Raw genomic sequence first — 25678 nt, 5'->3', positions numbered from 1 at the left:
TTTCCATCACGAAAGAAATTTGCAATAATGACGACGCTTCACTCGTTAGTTATAATAGTCAGTCTGTCTCTCATTTTAAGGTTACTCAACTTGGAATTATAAAATAACTTAAAAAAAAAGTAGTTCCGCTCCATATTTGTGAGCCCTCGTAAAGGTCAGTAGCCCGGCACTAGAAACGTCAGTCAGTGTAATAGCGAAACAGAAGCATGCACTTTTTTTTAAGAACAATTATATCTTTACTCATAGCTTTCCTAGCTTTAATTAAGATACAGGTAAGGGCTGGTATTGGAATCATAAAAATATATTTAACTATCAAACGCCTCTCAATTGCGTGTACATGAAATATTTTTCTGTCGAACTGCCTGTAGCTTAAAGAAAAACGATTTTTTTCTATTTAAAAAATGTATAACAAGAAACACCCTTTTGTACTTACGTTGTTTTTGGTTGCTGTTTTCATTTTCCCACGAGTATTTATGTAAATAGCTTTACTTATTATTTTTTGACAGTAAACATATTTATGTAAACATCTTGAGATAAGAATTTCAATTAAATCCATTTTTCAAATTTGGAAATGCTGATAACAAGTAATCAATTGCTGTTTTTGTTGAAAAAAAATCAAGCATACAAATCCGTAAGTTTATTTGGATTGATAAAATTGTATTAATTCTGTGAACATTCAATATTCCTACATCTTACGCATTAGAAAAAAAATATTATAATATTTGTGAAGATGCTTGAGAAAAACTGCATTATAAGCACATCATAGGATTTCATTGCTTAATGGCTTAACCGCTGAGCTGTTCATTCTAATTAGTCGAATTTCTCAATTAAAAGCTGCGTTCCTTTGGAAATATTTATCTACTGCTTAGTACTTAAAGCTGCTTTGAACTACTTTTTCAATATAGCAAAAGTAGTTCAAAGTAGTTTTAAGCAGTAGATAAATATTTCCAAAGGAACGCAGCTAATATATGCGTATTATTAAGATTCAGGGCATGTATGAAGAAGTATAGTACTGTAGTAGGAGATTAGACAGCATGCAGCTTCATGTCTTGACGTCAAGGTTTCGACTAAAATCACAAAATCAATAACTGTCCTAGAGCCTAAATGTCCTAAAATTATATTACAAGGAAAGTTAAAAGTAAAGTCGAAGAAGACTTTTAACTTATTCAAAGTTTTTTTTTTACAAATAACATTGCTTCTAAAATTTTTAGTCTCTGATTTTGTTTGAACATTAGAACAGTACCAAAGCCATAAGAAGACACCAAAAGTTGAAGAAATTATAAGCAGAAAATGATTGATGAAGAGATAGGATAAATTTTATAGACATAGGGCTAAAAATCGATTATATAGCAGCAGAAGGCCAAAAAATAGAGATGGGGGATGGGGGAATTTCAATTCTTAACGTGAAAAAAATTAGAAAATACTTTAATGAACAACCGAGATATTGCATATTATGTTAAACTATTCTACCGTTGATTTTTCTTAAATTAACCAATTTGAAAAGTTCTAGCATCATAATTTTTCAACCGATTTTTGTTTAAAAAACACAAAACAATTTACTATACAAAATAATTCAAAAATTTCAAAAATTGAGCAATTTTTGAAATTCTAAAAGTTTCTGGTCGCAAATTCTCAGAATTTGGGCTTCTTATTTTTTGGACCCTATACCTTGATAGGATAGATATAAGCACAAATTGATTTTGGGACAATTTTTCCTTAATCAATTTGGGCCTTGTATACCTTTCAAATTAAAAAAAAAAGGCTAGTTTACCTTGGTATTATATATCGTCCCGTTTCTGCCTGAACCACGTATCTACACGGCAAATTTTGTTCAGTTCTCAAAACATGAATTGAACAATGGGCAATTAAGTTATGTTTAAAGCATATTGATTGAGTTATTTCTACACTTAAACCTTTGCATCTATTCTATCTGTTCTTTAACCGAAAAAAAAATCTTTTAAAAAAATGTACGAGGTTCAAGCCGAAACGGGACGATATGTCCCTGTGTCTGCTTCTATCTATTCTAACTTTTTTAGCATTCAGCCTTATTTCACAGGTGGGACTCGTTTTTTCACTTTGACAAAGTGCAATAAGACCGAATCTGGAAATTCGGCGTTATTTCGTAAAGTGAAATAACGCCGATTTTTGGGATTCGGAGTTATTTCGCTCGGCATTTTTTCACTGCACAATTTTTTTTTTTTTGTTCAAAGAGTGAATCGTTTTATATTTAAAGAGAATACAATTAAAATTAAAAGCATCCGGAATTTTTGCTTTTTGCGTAAATTTTTGTTCTTATTTTCTGTAGTTTTTGGGAGAATTTCATCCCCACTCTAAAAATTTGACACTTTTCATAATTTAGCCCAGAATGTACCCAAACGGACTTTTAATTTATTTGTTATTTTCATTTTTGCTGAAAATTCTCTTAAAATTATGGCATTATTGATACAATTCAGTATAATTATAACAACAAACCGTATAAGTATAATTCATTTGATATTAATTTTCCAATGATAAAGAGATGGAGATAAAACGTGAAGCTTACCCTTTTAATTCTTCGCAAATATGTTTGTTCGCCATAATTTACTCAGATACTTATTATTTTTCAAATGTAAACAAACGAATGTTCTAGTTTTTGGATTAGAATTATTGTATCACTTTTTTGCATTCTAACATTCACATTTGGGATCAAAATGTTATTCGAGCAAAAAAACAAACGATCATCATCAGACAAACATCGCACTATCACACAACCGATTCCCGGCACAATTCAAGCGTAACTAGAGCAAATTTAATTTGAAAATAATTTCATCAATTTCAAATCAAACTGACTTTATATACACAAACTATAAATTATTCACATTACAGTATCTTGACGAGTTTTATTATTATTATTTTTTTTTTTTTAATTTATTTAATAAGAACATAGGAACATCAAAGATAGAACAATCTAAAGTTAGAATAGATAGATTGATTGCTTCTAAAAAAAAATTGCACAATAATTATTTTGCAGACACCTTACGGTCGTTAAAGATATTTAATGGATTCAATTAAAATTAAAATAATAATTAGAAATCATTTATGATGAATGGAATCATCACCCGTGCGTTGATGAGTATAACGGGACTTTTCGAATGACGGACGATGACCAACTGAATAATCTAAATAACGAAACAACATAGAGGATTGGAGAAGCTGATTATGAGTACGTGATAAAGATTATAAAACATCACAGATCACAACATCTCTATGATGATGATTGTTTTTGTTTGTTTTTTTTTTTTTTTTCGTTCACTCAAGCTGTGTGTATTCAAATGTGCATCACAGTTTTTATTCCAAAGTAGCAAATTACTGTGTTGTACAATACTTTACTTAGAGGGTGTTTAATGAAGCTTAGTTATCTATAAATAAAATTAAATAATGTTGGACCGATTTATCTATTTTGTTAAAAAAACAAAATTGGGATCTAAACAACGTCCGTCGGGTCAGCTAGTATAAACTAAGCCATCTGTTTTGGAAGAGTTTAAAGAAAAATTCTGATTCTGACTAAGATAAGTTTTCATACAAGTCGGATTTGGCCCCATCTTCTTTTCATACCTAAAACTTTAGTTTTACTTTGTAAATACTTTCAGCTTAAATTACGCTGGTCTGCAAGGAAATTCTCTTTTAAATAAAACTATACTTTTCAAAAGGATTTTTGTGTGCTGATTCCGAATTCGAAATCAAAATTGGCCCAGCAAGTCACGTTTTTTTAGATATTCCCGTTAGAAAATCTCAAATACCCATTTTTTGCTGTTTTCTAACCAAAATTTTGGTTCGAAATTTAGTTACGGTCCTCTAAATCATGTATTATATTAAGAAAAAGGTTTCATTAGCTATACTATGATATGCAGCCATCTAATAATCACAAATTTCACAAAATTTAATTTGAATTGCTTTCTGTGCATCGTTATCAACATCCTCCTAGATGAAATATTAAGTGGCCCAATATCTTAAAATGAGGGTTACATATTGTACTAACAATCCTATTAATTTGATCCTTTTATCACAAACTGCACAATTATTTTTCATACTTTTACTTTTGCACCTCACTCCTTCAAAACATTAATTTGTATGGAAATTTAATAAAAAATAAAAGCAAGCAATTTAAGTTTTGCATGAAAATTCAATATTCCATGGTAAATATAATTCATTTTTTGATTATTTTTGATTCTCATACGATGCATAAAATACATATGCGGTTAAAAGAAATGCAAACATTTTCCATGAGGTGCAATGGTGTTCTTTCTCACTAAAAAAAACACCCTTTAACCCGAAATATTTTGATGAGCATATTTTATTATTTTGTTATATGGTTTAGTAAACGTGCATACAAAATTTCATTAGCCTACCACTTATTTTCAAGGAGTACTTTGTAATAATTTGACTCTTGATCTTTAAGTAAATGACTATTTATAAAAAGTGCAATAACTTTTTACATGACGGTCCAGGCATATTGCAATTGATTTTAGATATTCCCGTAAGAAAATCTCAAAAACCCATTTTTTGTGTTTTCGAACCAAAATTTTGGTTCGAAAATTAGTTACGGTCCTCGAAATCATGTATTATATTAAGAAAAAGGTTTTATTAGCTATATGCAGCAATGCGTGTGCAACACTGAAAAGCTCCTGGATGGAATACAAGGTGGCCCAATATCTCAAAATAACTCTTATATTGAGTACTACCAATAATATAAATTTCATGCTTTTATCACAAAGTGCACGATTTTGTTGCTAAGCCGCCTCACTATATACTTTTCTAATTGATTTTAGATATATGTAGTTTTTGAGATTTTCTAAAAAAAACTTGATTTTGTGATTCTTTAATTCTTTAATCTCAAAATCCTGAAGTAATAGACTTCGGATTCAAACTCAGCACATCAAAAACCATAAGAAAAGTATACCTTTGTTCCTAGGAGAAATAAATCTGAAGCTTTACAAGGCAGTTTATCGTATGGTTTATCACAAATAAAATATTTCTAAATAGAAAAATAGTATATAAAATTACAAAGCACTTATAAATTTGTTTTAATGTATTTTATTATAGTTTTCGTTGAGCGTTGAGATTTTACATTTTCTTTAATTAAGATGTTTTTGTTCATTCGGGATTTAATAAAAACTGTAGGATTTCAATATTTTTGCTGGTTTTGTCAATTAGTATCTTAAAATGTATGTAAACTTTATGGAAAAAACAAGCAAGATTTTGAGGTATTTATCATAAATTTCTTTTTTCAATATCTTCGAGAAAAAAAATAATTTTGAAGAAAATAATTACCTTAAGGACGTTTTAATATGTCGTTTCGAGATTGCATAAGTAGTTTTGCAAAAAAAAAATAGCATAACGGTGATGTAATTTAACGTCAAATGTACCCAAAAAAAACGCGTTTTTGACCTGTTAATATTCAAGTATTTTGGAAAACGTGACGTGCCAGTGAAATTTTGACTTCGGATTTGGACTCAGCACACAAAAATTCTTTAGAAAAGTAGATTTTGCTTCCTGTTCTATTTCCGTTGCCGACCATTGAATCAGCCAAACACACCCTGTTGAATGAGTAATAAGCTTGGCAATGTCATTATCATTGTTAGTACCAACATTACTTATCTATTTAGTTTAAGCGCCACCAATTGCAAATTTATATATTTTGTTTTATTAGTTAGTAACGTACATTCAACACATAATAGAAATTGTTGTATTTTATTTTATTGTTGTTAGTATACTTTGAACATACTGTTATTGTATATTTTTAATTTAATTAAAGTCGAATGTATTTTATTACCAAAAAGATAACGATAATCATTTTAGTTTTTGGAGGCGTGTGTCTCGAAGGAGTATTTATTATTTTATGCTTATTTTATTTTTACTTGCGATAGGTACTATAGGGTGAATTTAGTATTCAAATCAGGCTCGACAAAATGCAACGAATGCGAAAAATGTGCGTTCCGCTATTCTGTGTGCTCGTGATGCAACTCACACCACTGAAGCGATTTGGTTAAAACTTGGTAGTTATGAGTTTTGAAAGATTCTCTAAAGAGGATGTTAAAATTTTATTTTAAAGGTAGAAATAAACGAGATCTGCCATATGACCAAAATAGGAAGGCTTGTTTCTCAAAAACGACATTAACGATTTTGATATAAAAAAAACGTGTATCTATTGTAGCCAAATAAGGAACCTTTCACAGAACCGTTTTGTTGATTTCTGACTTTCTCCTAAAATTACTAAAAATTTGAAACCTCACCTCAAAAATCACAAAAAATATTTTTTTTTATTCAGTGTAAAAATGTTTGGTTTTGCACTGTAGTGCACAGCTTTAAACAAGCTAATTCACTGGGCTAGAGGATGTGGATTGAATATTAATCCCCACAAAACGGAACTTGTCCTCTTCACGAGGAAATACAAGATTCCAGACTTCAAACTCCCTACAATTAAAGAGGTAACACTTACTCTATCCGATCAAGCTAAATATCTAGGACTCATTTTTGATAAAAAACTGGCCTGGAAGCTCAATATTGAAGAAAGAGTTAACAAAGCCAATGTGGCACTCTTTTAATGCAAAAAAGCCATTGGTGGCAAATGGGGATTCTCTCCTAACATTGCACACTGGCTGTACACATCGGTCATAAGACCAATACTTACATATGGGATGGTAGTTTGGTGGACCGCACTGGAAAAAACGATAAACTTAAACAAGCTTATCAAAGTCCAAAGGCCAGCAAGTATGTGCATAAGCGGTGCTCTGAGGTCAACCCCTTCTGACGCCCTAGACATACTTCTAAATTTCACACCCCTAGACATCTTCAGCAAACAAGTAGCAGCTAGCTCAGCTGCTCGTCTAAAAGCAACCTCTCAGTGGACCAGTAATTATATTGGCCACACAAACATTCTAAACAACTTCGGATTCCTTCCGGATCGTCTAGACTATACCACACCTCAACTTGTGTTCGATAATAATTTCCAGAACTCTATTCCCTCCAGAACTGAATGGGAGAACCTGAGCACTCTGGAAAATGACTCTTTACACTTCTATACTGACGGTTCAAAAACCAACGAAGGTGTAGGAAGTGGTATATTTTCGGAAAAACTGAATCTCAGTCTCTTCCAGGCTTGTAAAAGAATGCAATCTTTTGTGAATGCAGTCATTGCCATTCAGTTACACAATTCCAACAAAAGATTGCATTCATTGACTTACACTTGAGACTTAGACTTCAAATTTTGCAATCACCAATCATTTTCCATGAAATGATTGCAATCTTTTTTTTTCCCCAATCAATTGACTGCATTCAAATGATTGCAGTCTTTTGGGACTGCATGCAGTCTTTGCATTCTTTTTGCAATCTTTCCATTCCTTGGCAGTCTTTGCATTCCTTGGCAGTCTTTTGCATTCATTTGCATTCCTTGGCAGTCTTTTGCATTCATTTGCAGTCTTTTGCATTCATTTGCATTCTTTTGAATTCTTTTGAATTCTTTTGCATTCTTTTGCATTCTTTTTGCATTCTTTTGAATTCTTTTGCATTCTTTTGCATTCTTTTGCATTCTTTTGCATTCTTTTGAATTCTTTTGCATTCTTTTGCATTCTTTTGCATTCTTTTGCATTCTTTTGAATTCTTTTGCATTCTTTTGCATTCTTTTTGCATTCTTTTGCCACACCCACACCAAACGTATGGGTTTCACAAAAATTTTAACATTTTTTTAGTTCAAGGATGAATTTGATAGTTTTAAGAATTAAGTTCAACTATAGTATCATTGTCTATGCAGGAGTAATAGTACAGTCAAATAAAGTGAAAAAGGGGTAAGCCTCGAAATGAAATCTAATAATAATATTTTTTTTGCTTAATATCTTCGTTTTGGCATTCTATAACTTACCTCAAAAATCTCATGTTCGGAGGTCGTGATTTTTAAGGCCAAACCACAAAATTAAGATTTTGGAAATAAGCAATAATAGACAATGGTATTATTCAATGATGAAAAAAAAACTAAAATCCAGGAACTCTTTTTCATCTTTCAACCTATATTATCAAAACACTTGCAAACTTACTACCAAAAAACCTTTAAAAATTATGGTAGAGTAACCAAATTTTGCATGAAGGCTTTTATATCCATTAATCATTAACAATCATAACAAAAACATATCTCTGAAATCATGTATCATATGTTTATATAATACCATTGTGGTTTGGCCTTAAAAATCACGACCTCCGAACATGAGATTTTTGAGGTAAGTTATAGAATGCCAAAACGAAGATATTAAGCAAAAAAAATATTATTATTAGAATTCATTCCGAGGCATACCCCTTTTTCACTGTATTTGACTGTACTATTACTCCTGCACAGACAATGATACTATAGTTGAACTTAATTCTTAAAACTATCAAATTCATCCTTGAACTAAAAAAATGTTAAAATTTTTGTGAAATCCATACGTTTGGTGTGGGTGTGGCAAAAGAATGCAAAAAGAATGCAAAAGAATGCAAAAGAATTCAAAAGAATGCAAAAGAATGCAAAAGAATGCAAAAGAATTCAAAAGAATGCAAAAGAATGCAAAAGAATTCAAAAGAATGCAAAAAGAATGCAAAAGAATGCAAAAGAATTCAAAAGAATTCAAAAGAATGCAAATGAATGCAAAAGACTGCAAATGAATGCAAAAGACTGCCAAGGAATGCAAATGAATGCAAAAGACTGCCAAGGAATGCAAAGACTGCCAAGGAATGGAAAGATTGCAAAAAGAATGCAAAGACTGCATGCAGTCCCAAAAGACTGCAATCATTTGAATGCAGTCAATTGATTGGAAAAAAAAAAGATTGCAATCATTTCATGGAAAATGATTGGTGATTGCAAAATTTGAAGTCTAAGTCTCAAATGTAAGTCAATGAATGCAATCTTTTGATTGAAGTCATTAAAGATTGCATTCAAAAAAGATTGCAATCTTTTACAACTCTGGTCTCTTCTTCCGCTTACCAGACCAATGTAGCGTGTTCCAAGCAGAAATTCTGGCGATTAAGGAGGTTCTCTCTTGGCTCAGAGAAAACGTAATATCCAACTCGGATATTCGGATCTTCTCGGACAGCCAAGCAGCCATTAAATCTCTTGCCTCTGTCTCTACAAACTCAATCACGGTCCTCGACTGTCAAACATCTCTAAGGGAGATGTCTGAGCAGTTTAACATTCACCTCGTATGGGTGCCGGGACATAGAGACATCCCAGGCAACTGCAGGGCAGACGAACTTGCCAAACTAGGAACAATTACTCCTCTTCAACCAGAAAGGAACAATATAGGAACCCCTATCGCTACATGTAAACTTATGCTAAAGCAGGACGCTTTAAAGAAAACCAACCTCAGATGGACTCAGAGTAATACTTGCCTAGGTACTAAACAAATATGGCCTTGTATAGACTTGAAACGTTCAAAGGGTTTGTTAAATTTAAACAGAATGCATATTAGCTCCACCATAGGTGTCCTTACAGGACACTGTCTAATAGGTAGACACGCAAAAAGAATGGGCGTGTTCTCCAACGATTTCTGCAGAAGCTGCATGGATGAAGAAGAAGAGGAAACTGTTCAACATCTTCTGTGCACCTGCCCTGCTCTCTCTAATAGAAGAAAACTCCATCTAGGAGAATTCCTCTACGAATACACTAGCGATCTAGTGAAAACGGACGTTAAAAGTCTATCTTCATTCATAAGAAGCACCGAGTGGTTCGGCTAGTGAGTTCCAACTTGCTAGTCTTTTGTGGTATCACAATGGATCCATAAGGGTCTAAGTGTGTCGGGTAATTTGCCTGACAGCCACTACTACCTAACCTAACCTAACTGTAGTTCGTTTGCTCAAATTTAGCCCAAGATAGCCCGACTTTTATTTTCGCTGTCCTAGCCTTATTTTACAAATTATAGACGCAATAATTTTAATTCACCTAAAAATAAAAAATAAGTAGTACGCATACGCCACAGTGAAATTTTTAGAAAAGGTAAATCCACTACTGTGGTCACTGAACCTCAAACGTTATTTTTTCGACTTAGAATTCTTACTTGATTGAATGTAGTCCATATAACATCCCTGTTAAGAAGCTTAAGTTGATTTATTTTATTTCACCTTAAAAAAACCACAAAATATAAATATTTTTTCAAGTGTACCTACAAATCATTGAGTTTTAGATTATACAAATATACCCATGCTTAGTATAATCTATCTAAACTTTTTTAAAAAGTAACAACAAATATTTTATGATGTGTATGGTGATTTTAAACCTTTTAAATAGCAAACCATCAAAATTTGTTTTTTTTTCAGTGTAAAAATTGTCCTTTTTAAACTTTTTCTCAATTAACCAACTTCACATAGCGCGACTGTTGCCTTAAGTGATTTATAAAATTCAGCAACTTTATTGAGACATTTATAAGTGTATACAAAAACAAAAAATGTATCTATGACAGATAGGAAAAAGAAGACTAGAGAAAAATGAAAAATGATGACCTGCTTTATAAATGATTTGCCAAATAATTGAAAACTAAGTTTCTCATCGCGATCGGTAAGGTGTTCCAAAGCCGTGTAACGTGGACAAAAAATTGACGAGTAATAAGGTATTTTAGGTTCTTTAAATATTGGCTTTATCTAAAGTTTCATATTCTATCAGTTTTCTAGACATCAAGCTGAAAACTGCACAGGATATATATAATGTCACCTATTTAAGCCCTACGTTCAACTTAAGGGCAGTCAATCAACCAGCAAATCATTCAGTAAGTCAGTGTCTAGTACCTTTTCGTACCCTTTCAGCAACTTTTTTCGCTACTTATTGCTTGCATAAGGTGCTTGTTCTTGATCAGTGTTTCTATAGTATTTGGAACAGACGTTGCTTTAATACTTAGTAAGACCCATTGTCAATTATTTTTAAGATATAATGGTCAAATTAGAAAACAATTTTTTGTATGAAACTCACCTATTTACCGCCTTTTTGGCCCGAATACTGCTACCCTTCGAAGTGCGAGACTCATCTTCCTCTTCTTTTAAATCGCCCAGAATACTTCGCGTTCTAACACTACCGCCATTCACTTCGACAACTTCAAAATCACTCTCGCAATTAGTTCTTTCACTACCGCCACTTGATGACGAACTTAACACAACACTTGCTAATGCACCACCACCACCTCCCGCCGATGATGATGATGATTTTTTAGTAAAACTCCTTCGAATGCTCTGAAAGCTTTGCCTTAAAAACGATTCACGTTTGATACTATTACCCGATGATGGCAGTGATTTCGGACGTACTAACCTTTCGCCATTACCACTCTTTCTTCGCAATAACAACAAATCGTCATAATTTGTCGAAGAATCTACATTCGCCGCGGAAGTTGTACCCGATTTCGATTTCATCTTTGACAATTCAATGAGATTTAGCACGTCACTGTTGTCGTTGTTATGATGATGATTTTTATTAGAATTTCTATACCTTGATGACTTATCAATGAAACTATAGGATTTGATGAGAAACAAATTGCTCCTATTCTTAACTAAATCTAATTCACTTTTACACTTGGGAAGAGTTTCTTCCATACTCAACGAACCACCGCCAGATGATGGAATTTGGTTCGGAGCACTTTTAACCGAAGACCGTGGACTGTTGTCATGTTTTGTTTGTGACATTTTAATTTATCATTCTTGTCATTATAATAATTTAATTATCATCATAAAAATGATATACTCGTATTTACGATAAAGATATACTCGTTTGTTATTAAAGTTGTAGATTCAATTAGTATTTCGATCCCGTCAGCAGCAGATACATTCTGAAAATGCTTATTCTATAGGTGTTCTATCTCGTTCGGGTCGAAATTTTGTTCGCAAAACGCTCGTATGTGTCGTCCGCCGATCGATTCGTGTTGTTAACTGAATGTATCTTGCCGCTTTTCTCTCGTTCACATTTCGTATTTAGTTTGTTGTTATAAAAATTTCTCATTACGTAATTTTTGTCAGGCGAAAAATATACATTTTTATCTTTTCTCTTCATTCATTTCCGTGTATAGCTAGCAGCTAGCTGTTTATCCGTAATTTTATTATTATTATAAATATCAAAGAGCGCACATTAATTTTTCTATATGGACGCATGAAATTAGAAGATGACTTTTTTGTTTAAATTTTGTAGCACAAACAGAAGAGACAAAAAATAGAAACTAAAGAAATAATTTTCGATTGCCCTGTAATTTATAAGAATGAATAAAAAAATATATATATCTTTGTCTTATCAGCTGCTAAATTATGTCGGCTACTCTAATCATAGTACCTTTCATTTTTTTATTTTGTATTGCCAAAATAACACCTGTGCTATTTTTTTTTTTTCTGTTAAGATAATAAAATGTGAGTTTGGTCGTTTACAGGGTGTTTCTGATTCTGACATATTTGATATTTTTTAATTATTTTCTGAACTTGAACATCATTAGTTGTATCTTGTTTAAAAAATTCTAAGTAGTTTCGCAAAGTCGATTGTTTATTTTGATTCTTTACAAAGAAGATTCTCTGAATCAGTCTATAAAGTGCTTTTCAATCAAATATTCGTAATTGACGCACAAAACCCTTTGAAGTCTTACCTAGGATGAATGATACTATCGTTTCAACAGTATTTGATCATTTGGGGTTCGCATTAAATAAACTTTCCAGGAGAAATGTTCAATATGTCTGGTCGAGCGGCGTTACTTGCTCTGCTCAAGACTATAAAGGAAAAGTTTTAAGTCAGATTTTTATTGACAGATAAGGCTCAATCCACAATGGATTGAGCCTTAGGGCACTGGTCTGCCTAGGTTACGACTGAGTATGAATGTAAAAAAATCTCTCGACACTCGACACTGAACGATATTAGCTACGTCTTTCTAATAACTGATTTTTCGAAAGTACAATATACGTTCGTTCATTAAAGGTTCTTACAGGGCCGGTTTTAGGGGGGGGGGGGAGCCTGGGCCGTCGCACAGTGGGCCCATATGGCCTTAGGCGTCTCAAAAATCTGTAACTTTTTTGTCTTTTGTGATAATTGCTTCAAATTTGGAACATAATGCCTTTGATATATAACGAATCATTCAACTTACTTTTTTTTTAAATTAAAATTATTTTTAAGCTTTTAAAAATTAGTCAAAGTTCAAAAAGTACGATTTTCGCTTGATTTGGGTATTTAAAAATATCTGTAACTTTTTTGTCTCCTGAAATAATTAAAACAAATTTGGAACATATAATCTTTAATGTATCAGAAATCATTGAGCGCAGCTTTTTTTAAATGCAAATTATTTTTGAGCTTTGAAAAGCTAGGCAAAGTTCAAAAATTACAATTTTGGCTCGACTATGTCATTTCTTCGCGTCTGAAAATAATTAACTCAAATTAGGAATATAAATTACCTGAAATGTTTAATAAATTATTTGACACACTGTTTTTTTAGCTAATATTTTTATTTAGGTAAGTATTAAACGTTTATTCAAAGCTAAAAAACTACGATTTTGACTAGGCTAGAACGTCTCAAAAATCTGTAACTTTTGTATCTTAAAAGATTATTTTCTCAAATTTTGCAAAATAAGATAAAACTGGTTTCTTAATTTTATAAAGGCCTTCCCTTCGTGTCTTAAAATTACTTAATTATTTTTATGAGTATAAAATAAAGAAAAAATACATTTCAATGTAGTTTGTTTATGTTACGTTATTTGAAATTAAAGCTATTTTATTGAAAAATTATAAGAAAAATATTGATTATACTCATTTTAAATAAAGTCGTTTGTAAGGCAAAGTGAAATAGTAGAAAAACTACGCTTTTGAGAAAAGAGCAAAAAAAAAGAAATCACAAAAAAAAAAAAATGGTTGTCAATTTTCACGAAAATCCTTCTTAATTAAATACTTTAAACGGCTCTTTTGAAAATCTTCGGGTAAAATCAAAATCAGTAAATAAAATCTCTATCTAACTTTTTCCATAGATGAAATTTTTTTCAACAATTACAATATTAAATTCTAACATTTTTCTGCTACCTTAGACTTTTTCTAATAGTACAATTACTGAATTGTTCAAAATACAAATATCTTCAATTTCTTCAATTTCGGGTGCATATACTAAGTCTAAGAGCCCACAGCAAATTTTGGGAGTTGAGGTATAGCGTATAACCAAGATGTGAGAATGCAGTTTTATAGCCTTATGCGTTCTAATAACGAATTCAAAAGTCTGGCAGCTTTAAATCGCGGCTTTATATGGTTTCCGAGAGGTTAAATATCGCGAGTTTTCCAATTAATGTGAGTAGGCTAAAATAACACAAAATCACATTCTGAATATAAGGACTGATGCTCTGTCATTTCCCCAAGGCCTGAAGACATCAATCTTGACAGTGCGATCAATAGAACTCAAGATATGTATTGAAACAGATCAGGGTGCACCTAAATACGTTTTTTTGTACTATGTCTTTCGACAGATATATCGTTCTCTATCAAAGAAAAGCAGATAAAAGCAGCCAATTCTTTTTGTATCTTTTAGTACATAAACCAAAGAACAAATTTGTGAAAAAAAGTAGACAGCGGAAGACAGCGGAAACATTTAAAACTCAATTCGAAATTAAAAAACTGCAAATAAAAGCTTATTGTTTGAAAAAAATAATATTAATTAAAAATATATTTTTAAAAATTTTTATTTTCAGCAATATAAATAGCAGTTAAAATAAGCTTTCCAACGACATACAACACTTATATAATTTATTCAAATATAGTTTTGAAAACGTATCGTGAAGATTTGGTTTATTTTGTTACTCAAACAAAGTATTTTCAAGTGGAGACTTCAGATACAATTTTGTAATAGAGGAACTCATTTTAAAAATCAATTTTTAATGAAAACATATAGATTGACTTTCCCTTGATTCATTTCCGTAAAGAAATTACCAAAAATTAAAATTTCATAAAAACCATTTTTGAGACGCAAATGGTCCTTTGGGCCCATTGTGCGTCGCCCAGGGGCGCAAGAATTGAGGGGCCGAACTTTTACAAAAGTTATATAAATAACGAAGTCTTTCTAATCGATGTTTTATTTATTTTTACTTTCACAAAAGCGCCCCATTTTTTTCTATTTTACTTTTTCAACTTTTTGAAGAATGAAGGCGCCCCCAATTTTGGGTTAATTTGTTTGGCTTCCGGAAGGACAATGGTCTCCAAAATCTTCGTTCATCTTTGAAGAACAAGGCGCCCCAATTTCTTTTGGAAAACTAAAACAATCTTAATATTCCTCCAAACAATTTAATTTTTGCAAAGGCGCCCCTATATATAAATATATAGCATTCGCACTTTTATTTAAACTAAACACAAATTATTTAACCTTTTCACAAATATATTTAACCTTTTAGCAAATATATTTCACCTTTTAGCAAATATAATTAAACTAAAGCAAACTATTTAAACTTTTAGCAAATCTATTAAACTTAACGCAAACTGAAACCTTATCTAGAAAAAGCTTTTGGTATCGAGCTATGAATAAGGGATTAGGATTTAGAAGCTGTCCGTAGCACTAAAATCAATGAAACACCCCAAAAACCACAATAAGACCCTTTAAACATTTCAGTTAATATGGAAAAATCTAACAACAAAAGAAACTCCACCTAGGATTTGATACAGTTTTCTAGAGGGGTTTATTTTCAGTGTAAATCTCAGTTTACGTAATTTTTTGTTGGGTGGGACATCCGCTATTTAAACAATCGCATTGCTCTCAATATGTCGAAAACGACTTGTGGCACAGGAAATTTGCTTATTTTTTTGGTTTGAAAATACAATTATCTTGCTTTCTCCCATATCTTATTTTGAAAAATAAGCACGACGGACGACTTAAACGAAAGATTAACATGGACCATAACTTGGTTGCAGTAATTGAAGTAATTGATAATTGATAAAAGTAGATTGCCCTAGCAATGTTATTGACATTATTCTACTTATTCTAATGTCGAAACGGATAATATATAATTTTTCATATTAATATAATTTTTCATTTTAAAGGTGAAATAAATTTGTTTTTTGGTTAAATAGATTTGCTTAAAGTTTAAACAGTTTGCTTAAGTTTAATTATATTTGCTTTTAGGTTTTATTGATTTGCTTTTAGCCCTAGTTTGTTCACAGTCGATTATCTTTTAATCAAGGATTATTCCATACAAAATTCCTTGATTAAAAGATAATCGAGTGTGAACAAACCGGCCCTTAGTCTAATTATATTTGCTAAAAGGTGAAATATATTTGCTAAAGGGTGAAATATATTTGTTAAAAGGTGAAACTAATTTGTGTTTAGGTTAATTAAAAGTGCGAATGCTATAAATCACTTAATCATAGCTGGTAATATGGGGAGGGAGTGTGTTTCTTTATTTTTTCCGGATATGGAAAAGAATAGACCGACGAGACAAAATAGTTTATGGAGAATATCCAGACTGTAATAATGAATAAAGAAATAGAAGGGAGACGGACAGAATCCCGAAATCCAAAATCCAGAAAGCTCAAAAGAAAACCCTAATTCCCGAAAACTCAAAAACCAGAAAACTTAAAATCCCGAAAACCCAGAATCCCGAAAACCCAAAATCCCGAAAACCCAGAATCCCGAAAAACCAAAAACCTGAAAACCCGAAAATAAAAAAGAAAAAAACTCTTCAAAATTGTGTTTCAATGAAATTTTAACTGAAACATAAAATTAAAACCAATTCAATAACAATTTAAACATACAATTATTATAATAAGTTAAATATTAAAACTCATAATTCTTTTGATTTTAGTTCAACGATTTTTCCAACTTCACTCAATCACAACAAAAGACTGCTGAAAGCGCAATATGAACTTGAAATCATGTAAAAAAGAGATATAAACGGAATCATGCACTTTTATTGTTTTTTACGTGTTAACACCTTAATTACACACTAAGGTCCAATTTATTCACTCTCCATTATATTTAAAGTCCCCATTAAAAATTATAAATCTGTCAAATCGGATAAAAATTTTAAAATTTCCCTTTTTTAATAGTGACTTTAAATTTAATGGAGTGTGAATAAATTGGACCTTAGGATTGTTTTCGAAACCGAAATCCCGAAAAAATTTTCAGGATTTCGGGATCCCATTCTGGATTTTGGGTTTTTAATCCTAACAAACATTAAGCATGAATTCCATTGATCCAGAGTTAAATCAAATTTTGTGATCTTATTGAATGTTAAGTCTTGCTCCCAATAAAACGCGGACTAAGTTAACAATTAGGAAGCTGAGTTACTTTACAATTTTGTATATTACTTTAAATTTAAATCAATAACAATGCGAAACACCCTTTAAATGGCTAGTGTGTAGCATAAGACGATTTATAGCTCATTTTGTTTTAGAAAATATGCATTCGTCAAAATGACTATTGCATGTGATAATGATATTTCGATTTGATAATACCATTATAAAGGTAAGTATTAGTCATTTGACACTTTCAAAGTGATACCAATAACAGCTGCTACCGATTACCAAGTATCCCACGTTAAGACCTCAAGAATGGATTGCTTGGTGTGATGGATGGTTATTTTATAACCATTCATACAACTTGCGTAACATTTAGTTTTAACTGAAAACAGTTTTTTCTGTAACTTTATAACTTTTTTTAATTTCCCCTAGGTACAATTAAATTGCTTACTCCAGGTCAAACGCAAATTAAACCTTTGAATTACTTTTGTTTTTCAATAAAAATTTGAAACCCTTTTCATTGATCTGATTCTTGCTAATAGGTTTTCTGGAGACTGGTGTCAAATTGAACACAAAAATAAGCCAGCACAAGGTTCCCATATTTCTCAGTGAAAATTTTGTAAGAAGCTGAACAAGTGGCTTTCTTGTAAGTTTATAATCTGAGAAAATTGTCAACTATCCAACACCTTTTTAAAGGATCAGGACCCCAAAAAAAATGGTTTTCGGATTTATGTCAAAAACAAAAAGTTAATGAGAAAAATGTGTTTCAAAAAGTCGTATCTGATTTAGGTTTGAAATTTTCTATATTTCACAGTTTAAAAGTTACACAAATTTAAATTTGTATAATGTAGGTATAGGTATAGGTATAGGTATTCCTACCCCAAAAGTATGTAATCTATATCTTAAATTGTGTTCTTGTGATCATAGACCTTCCTTTCATATTCTTCATGGGCGTCAAAAATAAGTTAAAAATAAAAACTAAACGTAAACCTATGTACATAAATGTCCACACAAAAAAAAATATTTATGAACAATGCTCTTGCGGATGAATTAAAACTAGGTTAGAATCTAGTTCAATAATTTGCCTACAATTTTATTCTCGTTGTAATGAAAAACAAAGGAATCTCCATTTTTTTGTGTGAAGAATCTATTGTTTATTTTATTTATCTGAACTACTTATTGCACACCAGTGCACTAAAGTGCAAATTTATTTAAAAATTAGGTCTTGCTCTCCCAAGATGTCTGTGTTCATTCAATTACTTAATATTTTATTTGATTATTTCAGCACTAACGAAGAGAAACTCATTCAATGAACCTATATTTTTAAGTGCACGTTTGGGTCAGATGTACCGCAGTATCTTGTTCTTTTGCTTAAAGAACATAAATAAACGCTGATTAAAAAAAAATATAAACAGATTATTTCAATCTTAAGAATGCTGATTAATTCATGGTCGAGCGTAAAAACTTTTATTTTTATAATTTGAAAAGATAACATAATTTATACGCTCTCTCTTTTAGCTAGAGAAATTTTATGAGAACAATGCATTTCTTATTGTCAATAAATATTTTACTAGTGTTTAGAATATTTTACAATAATAAAATGAGATTAGATCAATAAATTTCTGCAACCAACAGAAATTGAAATAATTTCAAAAATAATAGAGTTAGAATTTGCAGCGGGCAGAATTCTTAAAATTATTAGTAATTCTTATTTTTACAACAATACATTAAAATTTTTTAAACCTTTTATATCATCATGTTAGAATCTGTAGCAGACAGTTTATTTAAAAGTTTGATTTTCTTGAAAAGATGTTTACATGCTTATTAAAGTAAGAAATTCAGTAGAAATATTTTTTCGCACTTGACTTACAAAGTCCGATTTATTTGGAAAGAGTCTGAATATATATTATTGATAACTTTTTGCTTGCATTTGTTAAGTAGAAAATACATATTTTATTTTTATTTCTAATTGACTGGCAAAAAAAAGTGTTTGATAATAACTAAAGTCAAGTGCTTAAATAAATCAATTTGAAAAACTCAGAAGGGACATATGAAGGGAGAATACGCCAATTTCTATTTTAAACCTTACGACTTTAGACCTCAAGAAACAATAAAATGCAAATCCTCGAACTTTCGTCTAATTTAACTGCACGAGGCACTTTTTATAAATAATAAAATTCTCTATTAAAATGATTAATAACACAAATTTAAATTTAAATAAAAACAAAACCTAAAAAAAAGTCTTATTAAAATAATTTTTATTTTATTTTGAACAAAGATTTCAAAAGAAAGATTAAAATAAAAAGGAGAAGTTTAAAGTTCAAGAAGCTGAGGCGTAAACACTTGAGTTGATTCACCGGATATTTGATGTGTAGCGGTTTTGTGGAGATTGTGCAGAATACCTAATAACGGTACCTGTCATAAAAGAGTTTTTGAAAATTAAAATTTTCTCAAAAATACGATTTTGATAAAAAAAAATCAAGTGCTATTTTTTGTACTAGTATTATCTTTTTAGAGAAAAAGCTGACTCCTATAAGAACCTTTTTTTAATTTCTGAATATTTCCCTTATTAGTTCAATTTCAAAATTTTTCTTGACAAAAGCAAACACAATTTTAAATTTTCCCTTTTAAGTGGCGACTTTAAATTTAATAGTGATAAACATGTGATTGAAAAGCTGCGAGCTATTATATAGAAACTGGGGAAGTATAAGCTGAAAAGCTGATTACCCCAAGGACTTACAAATCTCGCTTGGTACCTTCATTTTCTATTAAATTTTTCACACCAAACGATGATATCTCATATTATACGGCAGCAAGAGTACAAAATCTCGTTGAACTTTCTTTTAGCATTTCCATTTTTCCCAAGATCCTCTAAATAAAAAAAAATACAAACAGCTTAAAATCCCATGCATTTGATATAAAAATGTCCCTATTTTTTCTATTTTTTGCAACCCTATAATAGTTCAAGCGGCGACCGTCGAGTTACTTAGCTCATAAGGTTAAAGGTTACAATTTATGTCAAATGAAAGATAAGTTGATACTGAAAATAAAAAAGTAGGGTTGCCACTTCTAAAATGGGAACATCTATCTGGCAATCCTATTTTAAAGGAAAATAAATTTAAAGGAAAATAACTAATAAATTCATACTGTTTGTTGTTTGGCCGGATAAAAATTTTTTTAAATGCCAAAGGAAAGTCTATATATTAGGTACAAAAAAGTTAATAAAATAATATAAAGAACATAAGCCTACAAATGCGGCAACCCTATTCAAATGAAAACAACTCTGAAATATAGATTATGAAAACAGAAAATGTAGGTATGCTAAAATTTATGGATTTCGATGAAATTTTAAGGTTCTGCTCAAAATCTAGACTTGGATTCGGTGTAGGCAAAATGTAAACTCATTTGAGTTGTGTAAACTGTTGAAACAAAATTCTGAGTAAAATTCAATAAATTGCTCAATTTGTCTGTACAATTTTCCTTAATTAAATTGTCAAATAGAAATAAAATAAAATATTGCCTTTCGTTACTTTACACATTTTATTTTTATTTCCCATTGCTATCATTAAAAACAAAACTATCTTTCACTTAATTGCAGCAACTATTAAGACCGGTCGTACGCGATATAATTAATATCATGTAAACAAAATCTCTTCCGTAAATCAAAACAACAGACAGTATACAATACCGATCAAACAATTTTATCAACGTAAAAGTGTACATAAAATTAATAACAATACCTACTGTTGGTTGAAGACTAATTTTGTTTTCTTTTGTTGGAATATGATGTCAACATTTTTATAAACAACCTTCAGATTGATATCACAAACATAAAATAAAACAACACAAAATTTTATTTTTACACCTACATTGGAGGTAAATTTTTGCAAAAATTTAGCAAAATTTTTTATTTTGCGCTACACGAATGTAGGTTTAGTTGTATATCGCGCAAAGATACCAGACACATTATTTTACAGTTATTCTATCTCAATATAGATAGTTCTTTCACTCAATGTTCGATTTTATCAACTTTCGTTTTTTCCATTTTACAACAACAAATAAATACAAAATATACAGCGCACTTAACGATTCAAGATTATTTTGTTTTTATTTGCAACTAAAAAGTCTCTTAAGAAAGTGATACCCAACCACAAACAACAACAATATAACCGATATTATACCTATTATAAGCGGTGATTGAAAGCGCTAATTGTTACTCTTTAATTGTTTAATTAATTAGTCGTTTCAAGTTTCTTTTTTTTGATAAAAACAAATACATAATTCTAAAAAGTTGTCAAGTTTTATTTTTTTTTTATAAAATTATAAAAAAAAAATTGAGCGTAACTCTTTTTTACACGTTTAATGGTGGCGGCTTCTTTGCGACTAAACTTGAATAGGAATAAATTTTTTGTTAGGTCCCGATGGTATGGCAAAACGAATGTTGAACAAGAATCATTCTCCTCTACCAACACAAGAAAGAAACATGAATCAAGTCAAGAATTATTGTGTGCAAAAAAAAAAAAAAGTGCGAATTGATGATGAAGAACACGCGAAAAGATTTTTTAGAACCCCAATCTTACCATCAAGACCCTTTTGTAAATCGAACTTAGTAAATCTGGCAGTACTGACGAAAAATTTTAAAACAGTACTGTGCAGAGAAACACTTTTTGTATTTGGAATTGGTCTTATACATTCAACAAAAGAGTTATTATAGCTTGATAAAACAGAGTTTAATGGTAGGTAAGTACTTATAACCCCAGTATATTCAATCGCTCCACTTAAAATAAAAATAATTTATATTATTTTTTTTTTTTAATTTTTTTTTTTCATACGATAATAAAAATAGCTGATTTTTCGCACTTTCGAAATTCATCTTTCGGCCATCTGGGAATTTTTTTTTATCAAATAATCTCAGTTTTGTTTGTAATAGAAAAATAATGTTTGAAAATATACATAATGTACATTAGACTGGGCTAAAAAAATAAAATATTTTTTTTTTTTGAAAGTTACTTCGAAAATCTTGTTCAGGATGATGAAAAAAAAATTTGGTGAAAATTTGAGCCGTTAAAAATAATTTTAAGAGGTCTATCATCGGTGTTTTTTATTTATACATGATATGATGTGTTACAACAGAACTGCTATACGATCTAAGTAAAAAAAATTTCTGTTCATTTTTTCTTATGTACCTATATAAAATTAAATTTCCTACAAAAAAGATCTGATTGAAAATTTTCGTCAGACGAGCCGTATTCGAGTAATTAAGCTTTTTAAATCGAAGTGTTTTTTTCAATTTGACTGTTTCACTTTGGAATTTTGTGTGAAGAAAATAAGTGAATAGAAAAATAAAACCACGACAGATTCTTATAGGAAATTTAATTCTCTACAAAAAAGGTCTTGTAGTAATTTTCCCTAAATTGAGTTCTGAAGAAGTTATTCACGATTTAAATCGAGAAAAAAATTAAAAAATCAATTTTTAAATCGTGATTGTAAATTGTACATATGAGTTCATTTGTTCATTTTTCAAGCGGATTTGTAATTAAAATTTTAAAAAGTTATTCATTCAATGTTTGCTAAACTCAAAATTTGCCTACAATTTTTTTATATTTGTATTAGGCGTTTTTTTCTAATACTTAGTAGTTACTCATTTTACAAAAGTTTTATTTTTATGTTTCGAATAAAAACAAAAAAATTAGTAACTGACAACTGAGTTGTAGAAAAAAAGGGCTAATAAACAAAAGAGCTAAGAATATTTTCTTACGAACAAATTTGTTTACCATTCGTAGTGTTGAACCAAAAATAATTCCCCTTTTTTGCCTTTTTTTTAGATAAAAATACAAAAATCACACTTATAAAAATAGGAATTGGTTACTCCCTCAGCATCTAGTATCATTTTTGTAAGCCACTCACTAACCGAGGAGTTAAATGGCCACGTTCGATATTGCATTAAACTCTTTGACAAGGTCACACATCTATCGCTTTAAAACGGAGGTGCTTGTGCCCTGTCTTCCCCTATCTATAACTGAGTAATGTTTATTGCAAATTTAAACTTTATGGCATTAAAGAAAAAACACCCTTTCATCTAAAATATTTCGATGCACAAGTTTGGTTCTTGGTTCTCATTGCAAATGTTAAAATTTATTCCTATACCATCATGGGAAGTGTATGTATGTATATGTATGTACCTGTTGCACTTAATATAGTAACTACATTAAAGTACTTTTATAGTCACTTAGAGTAGTCGTATAAATATGGTTTTGATTTTGTTGGATTGAGCATACAAATAAGCTTGTTTTGGCATTTTATTGATCTCTGAAGAACAATAAGTTTAAAAGATATAGGTAGATCAACTTAAAACTGCATATTTGAGGTTGCTTAGAGCCATTTTAAGATTGATTTGACCACATACATATGAATTATTACTAAGATCGTGTGCTCAGTATCATGGTAATAATTTATCAAGGGTGTGGGGTGAAGGCGGCATTTTGGTTTTAAATGAAATTATTCCCTAAAAAGAGAGTGAATTTCAAATTAAAATTAAAGAATGTTAAAAAAAAAATTAAAATGGTTAATACAAATAAAAAAAAATCAATGCTCTCTGACTTTGTTCTGTGCATTTTACTAAGTAACCCGACGAAAGCAAAATCATCGTCAATGACCTAATGTGTTTTTTTTTGCAGTCAACGTTAAGAATTTTTGTTTACAAAAATACATACCCTCAAGCTGTCAAAAACCACGTGATATTTCTTAAATGAAATAGTTTTTTGTACTAGATTAGTCAATTCCCCTTCATTTTTTGACACAACTATCGATTAGTTAATCATCTGTGGAAATTCGATTATAAATACAAATCTAAGCAACGTTGCTTAAAGGCGAATTAAATATTTAAGCAAGCTTAACTAAATAACCTTTGAGAACCAATTTAGGCAAATCTAATAAATACGGCTGGTAGTATTTTATCTGGGTCTATGTCTAAATGCCCTGGTGTATTATTAAACAGTTAAAACTAAAATCAAATACAGTTCATAAATATTTTCTGACAAAAAACTTTTTCAGCAAAATTTAGATGTGTTTTAAAAATAGTACTACCTAGTTGATTTTCTTATTTAAATCAAAGAGTAATATTTTTGAGATATTTTTTTTGGATTCAGGACCATATTGCATAAATATTGATTGACCAAAAGTCAATTCGGAGCTTTAAAAAAAAACATCATCTCACACTTTAGTTTAAAAAAACACCCTTCACTATATGGATCTTTCCCTTTGTAGCTTTTTTAAACGTTATTTTCATAATAAATTCAAATTTTTTTAACATATTTTGTGAGACTTTCATTGGCTTCGTTCCTTTGGAAATATTTATCTACTGCTTAGTACTTAAAGCTGCTTTCAACTACTTTTCCAGTATAGCAAAAGTAGTTCAAAGTAGTTTTAAGTACTAAGCAGTAGATAAATATTTCCAAAGGAACGCAGCTATTATATGCGATAGATTTAATTTGTAATACTTTTTTTTTAAATTTTACTAAGCTTCACTCCATTCCCTTTTAATTTAACTTTTTTTCCAGTTTGTTGTGAAAATCTTCAAATTTCTGTTAAAAACCCCCAAAAATAAATAAAATTATCCACAAAAAATATTTATGCCATACATTTTCAATTTTAACAATCTAACAAGCTGAAATTTAAAAAAACTCAAGAAAAGATATTTGTTGATTGTAAGACCAGTTTTGCAATCGGTTTTAAGTTTTAAAGCAGACAATAATTTCAGAAATAACTTAAACAAAAAAGCATCGATGACAAAAATTTGGTAATAAAACCCAAGTTCGCAATTCAGATCCGGTTATTTCTAACTTAAGCTATCAATAAAGTCTAATCTGAAGTCTACCTACCTACATAAAAATAAATATATTTGTAGTCATAGCGAAGTTAACAAGGTTAAATGGTTCTATTGCAACAAGTGTAAAGTAAGTGAATGAGATAATGCATTCATATATTATTTATGTTAAACATTTCACTCCACATATGTCACACGCACGTATCACTCCATAATTTTTTTTATTTTATAGTGGCTAAGCTTTCTACAAGTACAGAATATTATCTATGTACTTCCAACCAAACTACATCATAGTAATAAAAAAACTTTCAAATGAGAAACTTTCAATATAAATACAATACTCATTATCATTTTTCAATACGAATTATTGTTTTACGAATAACTATTTATATCTATTGTTTGAGAGAACATGAGCTATTTTTACAGCTTACAGTGCTGTTCAAAGCATCGATCGGACCATTTAAACAACCTGTATTTAAAACCTACATTTTATTTTAGATACAATTTTATATCGATTTAATTTCAATGCATATTCGCCTCTTAAAATTTCTAAAGAGCTCTTAAAGGGGTAAGGAAAAAAAAAACTAATATTTTTTTATATTAGTTTTCCATGCAACAGTTTTTTTTTAATAGCGAAA

The 25678-nt window shown here is 30.3% G+C and overlaps 1 protein-coding gene across 5 annotated transcripts in view; it reads right to left on the bottom strand.

The window, feature by feature from the left end:
• LOC129918685 (GRAM domain-containing protein 2B-like) overlaps positions 1 to 25678 on the bottom strand; it is a 93792-nt gene that overhangs the window by 57486 nt on the left and 10628 nt on the right. The window contains exon 1 of one of the 5 annotated variants that reach the window (XM_055999373.1): positions 10964 to 12032. The exons of 2 other annotated variants lie outside the window; for them this stretch is intronic. In XM_055999373.1, coding sequence (XP_055855348.1) covers positions 10964 to 11667 — 704 coding nt within the window. In that variant the 5' untranslated portion in view covers positions 11668 to 12032. Of the gene's footprint in view, positions 1 to 2542; positions 2829 to 10963; positions 12033 to 25678 lie in introns of those variants that run through there. 2 more of the 5 variants (XM_055999372.1, XM_055999377.1) reach the window with 2 other exon arrangements.

This window comes from Episyrphus balteatus, chromosome 4, assembly GCF_945859705.1.
Source record: "Episyrphus balteatus chromosome 4, idEpiBalt1.1, whole genome shotgun sequence".
In the NCBI taxonomy this organism is placed as follows: Eukaryota; Metazoa; Arthropoda; class Insecta; order Diptera; family Syrphidae; genus Episyrphus; species Episyrphus balteatus.
Note: the sequence above shows the minus strand (reverse complement) of the source record. Positions and strands in the feature narration are given on the sequence as shown.